The sequence below is a fragment of the Centroberyx affinis genome, unplaced genomic scaffold, assembly GCF_046629955.1.
Source record: "Centroberyx affinis isolate AG114_WGS23_722 - 3 ecotype Tasmania unplaced genomic scaffold, CSIRO-AGI_Caff_v1 ptg002953l_1, whole genome shotgun sequence".
Taxonomy (NCBI): domain Eukaryota; kingdom Metazoa; phylum Chordata; class Actinopteri; order Beryciformes; family Berycidae; genus Centroberyx; species Centroberyx affinis.
Window position 1 is genome coordinate 52,906 of NW_027281068.1, and position 11,215 is coordinate 64,120.

Genomic DNA, 11,215 nt, shown 5'->3' on the forward strand with positions numbered 1-11,215 from the left:
TACATTTTCTCTCAAGATAACTTTTTATTAAATTACAATCATTGTAAAAAACAAAAAAAACAACTACATTTTCCAAATAGTGGCATGTGTGTTCGTAACATCTGAGAGACTAAGCTTCATTCAAACCGTATTATTTTGTGAAAGAAACAAATACAAAACGGTCAAAAGCAGGCAAGTGTTATTAGGGCCGTTAAAAATGTCTCTCTCTCTGTCTTTCTCTCTCTCTCCCTCACACACACACACACACACACACACACAGACTCTCTGTTTGTTACACATGACTTTGTAAACACTCATCATCGCTGTGCCATTTGTCAACACAGCGCACTGTGTACTGTACGGTGAGAATATCATCAAAGATGTCAGAACTATTGGACAGATACACACAGCTGTACACACACAGACAAAAGCAGACATATGCAAAGCGCTGTACATGTAGAGGCAAACTGTACTGCTTCTGAAATGCTTGCTCGCACACTTACACATAACACTCTCATCAGCATTATTCACAGTCTGGTGGGATGTCCCTCTTTGTGTGTGCTTCATTCTTTGTTGGATTCAAAGGAAAAATCCACCCTTGGATATTCTAACACTGTTATATATCATCAATCTGTGATGTTCAGTGCATTCCAGCATTATTTTGTGATGAAGTGTTTACTTTCCCTCAACCTGCCTCCTCTGCTTCTACTTCAGTTAGTGATTTCCTACATTTCCTTTCCACTACTCAAATCACCACGTCTTGTGGCTGCATTGCATTCTGGTCTATTGAGGCTACTGTCAGTGGAGAAATTGGTGTCTCTGCCTCTTTTGTGCTGGATTTCTCCTTGTATGATTGTTAAATGTTTGGTGCAAAATGCTGAGTCTAGAAAGAAGCCCTTGGTCTTTGATTCTGAGGGACTGGGGACCTAGAAATGCAAGGTACATAACCAAATTTTTTTTTTTTTAACAGTGTTTAAGTGTTTCAAGGGTGGATTTTTTCTTTAGCTTCAATCATAAGTTGTCTTTAACATTCAATCTGAATGCCTACAGAAAAGCTGTGGGCACAGAGACAGTTGTCACTATCTGGCCGAAAAAAGGAACGGATGGTAACAACATACACACGGATCTTCTGTCCACACAGCCTTCCACAATCCCTGCAGTGAACTTCTAGTTTGCAATAAAATGGAGAGGGTCAATTCAGTTCCTCCAATTGCATGAATCAACAAATTTTCAAACAGTAAGATACATAAAGATGGCAGCCTCCTGGTTTGAAGTCACACTTACAATAAGCAGACAATGTTATGTCATTAAGGTAGTTCAGTTCAGAAAATCTGGGGACCCAGTGCACTATGGGACAGGGTGACATCACTCTGGGAGGCCACCACCTTCATGCTCCTGGTCCATTCTTGGATTTGATATCGACCCAAACTGTGTCACTCTGGCGTGGCTCTAGCTACTTCCCTGATACAATCCATAATATTCTTTACACAGAAACAGCTTCAAAATATTTTATCATAGTTCTTGCCTCGGTGCTTGGTCAAACCTTTGTAACAGGCACTTTACAAAGACTTTACATATTATATTGTGCTTTAAAAGGATAGAGTATCAGCTTGCAATCAGGAAGGTAGACAAGACATACAATTTTAGGCTTGTTTTAGAGGTAATGTACTGCAACAGGGTAAGGATTACTCAGGAGTAAGAGCAATGAGGTGAGAAACTGAAAGAATGTGTCTGTGTCTGTGTTTGTACTGTATGAGAAAGAGAACTAGTTAATTTTTAGTAGATGGGTCTGGGTCATGGCGCCGTACGAGTCTGTATGAATGAGAGTCTGAATGAATTTCATCTTAGTCGTCATGGTAAGATTATTGCTGAGATGGTCGTGCACACAACAGTAATGTTACAGTATTGTCTGCAGGTTGATAATTTGGCTGGTTGGATCGGACACAGGGGATGGACGATGGGTCATATGGTAAAGATGGCAAAAGACCCATATGGATACGGGAATTCAGAGGAAATCACTGGAATGCATACATTGCTTCCTTGTCAGGTGATTCTTGGTCAGTCTCATTTGAAGTTTGGTCACAGTCTGGCAGAAAACGTGGTGCTCTGGGTAAGATTTTCATAGTTGGTCTCCAAGAGCAGATCACATACAGGTTCCTTCTGGAACACACCGGAGCTGCCTCTCAATTATACACCGCAGGGAATTATACCTATAGATACATGTGGACAAATGGAGAGAAAGAAAGATCAAATCAATGTGTGAGCAGAGATGAATTTAATAATAATGTGTTACTTTATCGATGCCATTTTTTCCAGGCTCAGACCTATTCTCAATCTTAAACTTGTTGACGAGAACTTGCAGCCGTGTTCACGCATGGCAAAACAACAGCTGATGTTGTGAGGTAGATGATATATTAACTTCTTGAATGTGTTGCATCCTGGTGTAAACAGATAAGGGAGTGTATTTAGTAGCTGTGGTACCTTCTTTTGAGTTTCTGCACCTCTCGGTCCTCCTCTTCCTTCAGCTTGGTGATGAAACTCTGCAGGACAGGCATCTCAAACTTGATGTACTGCGCCACCTGGTGGGAGGGAGGGGAAACATCATGACAAAGCACAAAAGAGACAGGCTGATGTGGGGTAAATGGGGGCATACTGGAGACTTATGTACAAGCACAGGGAGAAGGCTCTTTTAAGGCTGTACATTGTCAAAAGAAAGGAGGCAGGAAGGGTCATTTAGAGCCCGACGCCATATCTCCATATCCATATCTCTGGATCTCAAGCCATTTTCTCCCTCTTCCTCAAACCAATGGATAATGAAACTGGTCTTTAGTTGGTATAAATCTCTGTGATCTTACATCATACGTGACTTCTTCTCCCAGGTCCTGTTCCATGAGGAAAACCTTGCAGACCTGCTCACATGGACCCTGTATCACCCTCAGCACCAGAGGATAGTCACTGCGCTTCAGCTTCACACGCTCTGAAACATTAACATATCCACACACATATCCCCACACACACACACACACACACATTGGTTAACAGTGCAAACACACAAAATAGTATACACAGCAACTGCTTACAACTGGTGTGGCTCCCATAACCTCTCGTAACCGCCTTACTGCAATTAAGAATGTGTTTGTTATTAAGAATGTGTTTGTTATTGGCCTGCCTGGAGAAATAAAGAACAAATAAAACATTGCACACACTGACTAACTCTACAAAGAATGCACACTCACCTCCACTTGTATGTACAAGGTAGAGGGCAAAATCATCAGGACTGTTCTCAATTTTGAACTTGTTGAGGAGAACTCGCAGCACCTGAGGTGTCGTCATGCAGCTGTTGATCCGAACATTAGTCACAGAGCCAAAAGCAGGAGTGAATACTGCTGTCTGAGAGATTAGAAAAAAACATTCAGAAAATTCAAAAATCATTTCAGTTTCATATACAACATATATGACATATTTGTGTGCATGTGTGTGTGTGTGTGTATATGTTTGTGTGCGCATATGCATGAGCATGTGTCAATGTGTTGCAGGGTATCTGCAGGTTTTCAGGTAATTTAGGACTTTTTAAGACCTTTTTCATGCTACCTGGAGTTGAATTTAAGACCGATTTAAAAACTAAAATAAAAAACAATAATGGCAAAACGAGCCCATTTCTGTTTGAACGTAACTAATGACAGTTCTGAAAATATAAAAAGGGCAGCATAAGAAAAACATCAGAAAATTAATTGTAAAGGGATAGGAGTCCAATTGTGTGTACTAAAGCAGATATGATGATGTTTTGCATATTGTACTAACCCTGTTCCGTATTAATCTAAGGGTGGACATGCAGTGCAAAGAAACTTTAGGGGCCTTCAATTTAGCTAATTTATTTTACGACTTCTTCAGACTTTTTGAAGACCTGCTAACACCGTGGGGGGGCATCACCTTATGGTTGTAGAAGTGTCCGTTAATGGAGAAGCGATGGCGTCGTATCCTCCTCTGGTCGCTCGGTGACCGCCGCTGGCCCCGCCTTAAAACCCCGGCATCACTCTTCGTCCTGAGGAGCTGAGCGGAGCTCTCATAGTCCTCTGTCCATTCAACATAAAGGATGGAAAAGAAGTTTACTGCTGCTACTTCTCAAGAACAAATGATGCAAAAGAAGCAAACAATGGAAAATATTTTGAAGAGTTCATTTCCAAAATGCTTTATATATATATGGGGGGAAAAAAAACATTACCTGAAGTTCATTATTCAGTGTCTTTAAAATACAGAGGATCCAGGCTGCAAAAGTGCTATAAGTCTTTCAGCCAAGGACTTAAATTATCCCCTATTCTTCAAAGAGCACCATAATTTGTTTTAATTTTTGTGCTTGCAATCATTTTGTGAAAGTAGGTGTCACACTTTTCAAATAGTGGATATCAAATTTTGGAATGAAACTCTTCAGCATTTACAGCATGAAAAGTAAACATGACCTGTACAGATTAGGAAAGAAAATGACTAATGAATAGGCTCAGACAGGATGAGGCAAATATGAGAGGGAGGTGTGGCGCTCACTCCCACCTTCGTTTAGATACGCTTATCCAGAACGCACAGCTTTTTTGGGTGAGAGTCCACAGTCTTTCTTTTAGAGACAGCCTGATTTGATTTTATTGACCTAATGCAACCTTTTTTCTTGGCAACTGATAAGATTGCACAAACTAGACATGTCTTGCAGTTATTTTGCAGTTGTTTCTGTTATGTACACATGCAGTGTGACCTTGTCTGATGCTGCTTACTGGTTACCTTCTGTAGATAAAATCACTCACCTTCTGCATTGTCTTCATTCACAGCATCGTCCTCTGGTTGGCTTTCAGGTGCTGTCACTTCCACTGTGGGCGGGCTCTGCTGTGCTGGCTGCTGACCCTCTGTGCTATTGGGGGAACTTGCAAGACAAAACATGCAAGAACAAAGGAATAAGAGAAGGGAGAGGCACAGTGGCAGGGGACAGTACAGCAAATGCAAGCTGACAAAGCTGTAAAGGATACAGCGTATTCTATTATCAAGATTAATGACATTTCTGATAAGTGAAAAAATGCATAAACTGCATTATTTCTAAGACAAAGATGAGTGTGATGAGTATTAGCAAGGCATGCACTAACAGATGCAAGCAGCTTTGAATGTAGGTCATCTTAGCCCAGACAGGTCAGAGAATCCCTGAATCAGTCAAATGCCAACTGCATGCCCTTGAGGCCTATTAGTCTGGGAACAAGAATAGCTTCATCTGATGGGATAAATGAATGGGATTATAGAGCTGATGCGCCACGCCTATTGACACAGATATAATCAATGATACCTCGGGACAAAATCCCAAACTAAGCCAAAAGTGCAGGCTTAAAGGTTCACTTTTATTGGGGGGCTGGTTACAAATGGTGTTTAATCAAAAGATTTAGCAAACTGCAGATCTCAAGTTTCTTAATGTAAACATACGTAAACAAACAGTGAATGTGCTAATTTATGAAACTGGAGATCACCACTGCTGACCATTCTTTACCTTGGCTTTAGAATAATTTCTCATCAGACAAACTAGACCTAATATCTGTACCCATTGACCCACTGTGTACCTCTCTACCATTTCCGGTCAGTGAGGTGTAACTGGATCTGTCTGGACCTTACCCTTGACTGTCCAGGGCACAACCAGAGTGCCAGGATGTAGAAGAGGGAGGCGGCCGGATTCGCTCGTGGTCATCCTGCATCTGAAGCCTGATTGGCCGCCGCAGGCCCCAGGAGATATTGAGCAAGCCCTCAACGATCAGCTCCCCCTCTTCCTGTTAGGGGAAAAGAGCTGGGATCAATACACACACACACACACACACACATGCAAATATACACAATGGGCAGTTATTACCCCTTTGGGCCATGGCAAATTATGGGAAGAGACAGAGTTGGGTAGGGTATATTAAACTGCAAATGACTGAGAGCAAAAGTAAAAAGGAAGATGTGAGGGAAGTAAATGAAAGGCAGACAGACAAAAGAGAGGTTTTCAAACAACAGTAAATAGCAATGGACTGACTCAAACACCAACACACACACATACGCAGATACACACACACACGTAAATACTCACTTCTCTGTGCCGTAGCTGCAGATTCTGTCCTTCATAGTAGAGGTTGTATGTCTTAAGATGTGAAAGGACGGTTGCCCTGGAGACAGAGATGTCGAGTTACTGAGCAGATCCGACAGAGGAGGAGTACTGCTTCTTATCCCTACTTCTCACACTGCTTTTTTTTTTTAAACACACATAGCAAAGGTTTATAGAGGCCAAAGTCAGGCTTTCTGATGTGTGCAGCATTTAATGTTTTAAACTTACTGCACCTAAAATCATAGTGGCCCTCATTCATCAAGCTATTGTGGAAAAGAGCACAGAATCTACTGTGGAAATGATCCTGAGGCGCCACAGCTGATTCATGAAACATTGTCACGGCACAAAAATGAATGCAAATTCGTAGACAAAAAGATAAATAGATAAATCAGACGCAGCTGTTGATTGAGCACTGTGTGCAAACAATTGACTATTTCCATATGGCACACCTAAAATGATGTGCGTTTGGTGACTCTTGGCCTACAAAAAGGAAGGCTTGGTGCAGCATTATGTCCTCTAGTAGCGTGAGATCTATAATGGTTACCAGGCTTCACCATAAGCATCGGTCTATATACAGTAAAGTGCACAGCGTCCAATCATCCAATTATGCTCTGTGCCTCCATAAAGAGCCGGTGCGTCTTCCGAGACTTTAGGTAGGTTATTTATTAATAATTTTGATGCGAAAATCCACAATAAGCATTGAATATTACATTTCAAAAAACGTAAATGTGGTGAGAAAAAATATTATGCCATTATTCTTTGTCACAGAGCATGAGGAAATTCTTCAGTATTCTGTAATTCCAATAGTTTTACATGCGCAACGCAAATATATATTTCTTTGATTGATACTGAGATGGAATTGATGAATACCAACTTTTGAGGTGAACTGAGCATACACCCACTTTAAGATCAGATTTGATTGTATGATAGCTTGATGAATGAGGGCCACTGAGTGTGAGTGTTCATGTATGTATGCATGTATCTACAGAAAGAGGTGTGTGTGTGTGTATGTGTAGATGTGTGAATGTGTGTCCATGTGAGAGAGAAAGTGCGGTGAGTAATCCTTACTTGCTGATGAACTTGTTCTCTCCAATCTGAACCCCGTCTTGTGTGTCATCCATTCTCAGTCAGCATGAGAGGGGCTGAAAGACAAAGGAGCAACAGAGAAAGTGATGAGTTTTAGTTTTTGTTCGAACTCAATCCCATGACTCCTCATGACCAAGCAAGTACACAGCCTGAGGCAGGCATCACCACAGAGACGCAGACAAGAGGAGGGCAGCCTGGAGAGGAGGAAAGTGATTGGAGGAGGAGGAGGAAGGTGGAGAGCAGCCTCAGGCGGTAAACAATAATCACAAGTCACATCTACTTTACTGTCAACTATTCATGAGAAGAGACAGATCAACTGATGGACTTGTACAAGAAAATACAAGAAGATCAACTGGTCGCTTGACAGCTCACCCATCTCTGTCTCTCCCTCTATTCCTTCCCTCTACTACTCCCTCTATCCCTCTGAACAATCTGGAACATTTGGTGTGTGATGGAGTGAGACAGCTGCTCTCCACACTCTCTTCCCCTTCTTGCCTATATTTCCTCTTTCCTGGCGCCCTTTAACACGTACACACACATGCAGATGTTTTAAATGGCATTCTGCCATCACACTTGAGACTTTTCCTTCCTTCCTAGCTGAAGGAGTGTGTGTGTGTGTGTGTGTGTGTGTCTTTGTGTATCCACAGAGGGGGCAGGACAGAAGCCTCCGGAAGGAGAGGAACAGGTGCAGGGCACATGGGCCACCCGCCGGGCCAAATCATTTCAGCTGCTTAAACATTTATCTGTGAGCTTGCTATGGCAGCACACATTACATGCACATATACACACACAGTCTCTCTCGTTGTTGCTCTCCACTCTCTCTCACACACACAAACACACAGCGGACATTTCTAAAACTCTGTTGATTCCCTCTTAACACTTCTTCAAAAGCAGTGTTGCGCTTTACTTTCCATATTGCTCACTCATAACACAATCAATGCCTCTACAAGACAGCAACTAAGGGAAAGGTATTATTAAGAGCCAGGGAAAAATACTGAATGAGCATGATGTAAATGTGTGTGTGTGTGTGTGTTACAAGACTATAAGAAGGCTTACCGTACTGAAGACTGTGAGATCTTGGTCGGCCACCAGAGAGGGAGCAGCAGATGTGGAGACGGCGAAAGAAAGGGTAGATGGAGAAGGAGAGACAGAGGCAGGTAGACTTTGTTAGTATCCTCAGGGGTCCCAAGGCGTCTATCCCAAAATGACTATAGGGCCTTTCCGTATGAGTAGGAGAGGTAACAGACTGGGAAGAGCAGGGGCGTTTGAGGGAAGTGCTCCCCTTCCGTTAATCACTTCCTCCTTTACTGAGCCAGTCACACAGGAAACTGACGTGAGCCTTTGCATAGCCTGACACTTCCTCAATTCAAACGGCACAGATGAATGATCATGCACACACAAACAAAGTCTACACACATGGGCACAGGCAGAAAAACAGAAAGACACGCACATGGACTGTCTCCCCTCTCTCCCAGTCTCTATCACAGTACAAACATCTCAGATCAAACACATATAATGTGTGCTTTATTCCAAAGAGTGTACTGTAAACATGATATCAAAAACCTCTGACAAGAGCCGCATGGCAGCCTTAAACACACAGCGCTGAAAACCTAAGGCTGTCAATCTCTGACATGAATGTGTTCTGTTATTGTGAGTGAATGAAATATTAAACACCAATCAGCCCAGCCGCTGTCAAGGTCTATCAATATTTCAGCACCTATATTAGACCCTGTCAACCGCTCAAACACTCACTATTGACCCACACAATGGAAAGCATTAGTCTTTAATACCATGGTCTTGGTCAAGGGCAGTGGTGCTGACAGACTCATTATTGGTTTATGCTAGTGGTCTGAGACCGGCGTGTGGCCTGCTGTCAAACCAAGACAATGTTGTTATTGTCTGGCAAGTCACAAGAACAGCTCAAATTCAAAGGCAAACTAAATCGTCATCTGATAACAAAATGTATCATCCTCTCATTTACCTCAGTGCCCTGACATCAAGATAAAGAGATAAATATCACATTGGGCACATTTCCTTTAAAGTTGCTGCAATACTGCCGCTAAATGTTGTAATAAATGGGTCCCATGTTCTGTGGTTGCACCTCAGTATAATTGCTGTCGGACGAAAACCACGCACCTCCAAAATGCCAACTTTTCAGGAAGTGAGAAAAACAGCCTTGTGTTTAGCTTGGTGACAATGCGTTTCTTTGACGTTATCCAATGGGTTCGGAAAGGGTGTCATACTAAGCCTAAAAGAGTTTTCTCTCAACCCAGAGTAGCATGTAATCCTTCAACTGAAGTGAAAACATGAAAATCAGCCAAAATAGTTAGAGTTATGATGTTTTCACATGCTCAACAGTTCAGCTTAATGCACTCCATCTTTAATGCCTGCATTTATTATTTGATTCCATTTACATTACCCACTCAAGTAAACACGTAAAAATGACCCTGAGGTCTAACTTAACGGCTCCAAACCAGGAGAGGCTGTAACCCCTCAGGACCTGGTCTGTTACACATTCAGGCGTAAGACATCTCTCTGGGCTTTTGGTCTGAAGCTAACTACAGCATGCAAACACAGCCAGTCTGACCCACGGCTGACCCAGTCCAGAACATGTCTGAGAGCAGGCCGCTGTTCATCGTTCTGGACAGGACTCCAAATATAGATCTCGTTGTTCCCCCGAATTCCCCAGTCTCATCATAACAACAACACCAGCCACAATCCACAGCCTCCACATCTTTTCCCTTTTGTCACTCTCCTCTGCTTGTGTGCTTCATGCCAGACTTAACTCCATTTCTTACTTTCTGACCAATTTTTTGATTATGAAACTCTTCCCCCTGTGCCGTCTGTTTTCCCCATTCAGATCTCTCCCTCAGTTGCCTTTGCTTTCCCTCGTGAAAGACTGGAACCCATCCACCACGCTATTAAAACTCATGACCACAACTTCCTGACTCCCTCTCCTCCCCCCTCTGTCTTTCCCCATTGACACACATGCACGCTTGTTTTCTGCCCTCTTGCCCTGCGCCTCTGAACCTCTGTCAACTTCTTTGGTTGAAATGATGAATAGGTCCAAAACCTTCGTTGCTTTCAACCCCACCACCCCTTCTTCAGCCTCCACATTACTAATGCTCTGCCTCACTATTGTCACCATTGTCATAGCAACACCAAAAACATCTGAGGGTTCCAGAAACTAGCTCAGGAACACTGTGCCAAAAATAGTGCGTGTGTGTTTTCTCCTGCTCCGCATTAGACATATTGGGTTTGTCAGAAGAAAAAAAAAACGTGCCTGGCTTCACCTTCAGTGTAAATCTGGCTTCCTCCTCCTTCCCCGGGGCATGCTGAAACTGAATCTTGCCCCTAATATCTTATTAATGATTAAAAGTACTGGCCAAAACATTAAAAATTCTCTCACGACTTTAGGAGTGGAAACATGCCCCTCTGTTTGGCAGAGGGTCAGTCCCAAAGCACTGCCTCTGTCCAGCCAGCCTTGTGTGTGTGTGTATGTGTGTATGTGTGTGTGTCTTACTAAGAATCCTAAGTATCTACTGCTTGTTATGTAACCTGTTCAAACACTATTTTGTTAATACATAGCTATGCACACTCCTTCATACAGAGCAAGGTGATAAGAACCCAGGATTTCCACATTTGCTAGATATGATTTAGACTGGACTGCCATGGAAACTGCCACAGAGAAGGCTATTTTGGGGATTATATGTGAATAAAATGCACCAAATATGTCTGATATGTGAAATGTCTAGTCTCTATAGGTGTCGGCTGTGTTTTAATACAAGAATGCATGGTATTGTATTATTTTTTATGCTGTCAAAGGTCCATCTTCACACCAGTTTTTTTCTATCGTGCAAACAATCACGCTATCAAACTACACCCAGATCATATCGCCAGATTCCCATGAATATCAGCCTACTTACGACGCCGCTCCTGCCGAGTTTGAAGATCTTCTCTCTCACCACGAAACCATAGGCTGCTCTCCTCCTCCTCCTTTCTCCCGCACACACACACAGAAACATACAGTATACACACACGTTTCGA

At 42.6% G+C, this 11,215-nt stretch overlaps 1 protein-coding gene across 3 annotated transcripts; it reads right to left on the reverse strand.

The window, feature by feature from the left end:
• On the reverse strand, positions 1-11,215 carry rassf2b (Ras association domain family member 2b). Of its 3 annotated transcripts, XM_071536862.1 has the most exons (11): positions 11,095-11,215; positions 8,225-8,244; positions 7,151-7,224; positions 6,068-6,143; positions 5,617-5,768; positions 4,770-4,885; positions 3,910-4,052; positions 3,216-3,369; positions 2,835-2,956; positions 2,461-2,558; positions 1-2,189 (listed from the first exon to the last, which is right to left on the reverse strand). In XM_071536862.1, exons 3-11 carry the CDS (start codon positions 7,201-7,203, stop codon positions 2,123-2,125), a joined length of 981 nt encoding a protein of 326 aa, XP_071392963.1. In that variant the 5' UTR covers positions 7,204-7,224; positions 8,225-8,244; positions 11,095-11,215; the 3' UTR covers positions 1-2,122. The 3 variants fall into 3 exon arrangements, with proteins under 3 accessions (XP_071392963.1, XP_071392964.1, XP_071392965.1); XM_071536863.1 differs by lacking the exon at positions 11,095-11,215 and having other exon boundaries at positions 8,230-8,459; XM_071536864.1 differs by lacking the exon at positions 11,095-11,215 and having other exon boundaries at positions 4,770-4,873; positions 8,225-8,459.

Excerpts from the sequence above, each read along its gene's own strand:
- rassf2b (XM_071536862.1), bottom strand. The coding sequence starts at position 7,203 with ATGGATGACACACAAGACGGGGTTCAGATTGGAGAGAACAAGTTCATC. Across the intron at positions 6,144-7,150 it reads GAGAACAAGTTCATCAGCAA|GGCAACCGTCCTTTCACATC; the intron begins GTAAGGATTACT and ends CTCTGTCTCCAG. Across the intron at positions 4,886-5,616 it reads TGTGCCCTGGACAGTCAAGG|TTCCCCCAATAGCACAGAGG; the intron begins GTAAGGTCCAGA and ends TTGTCTTGCAAG.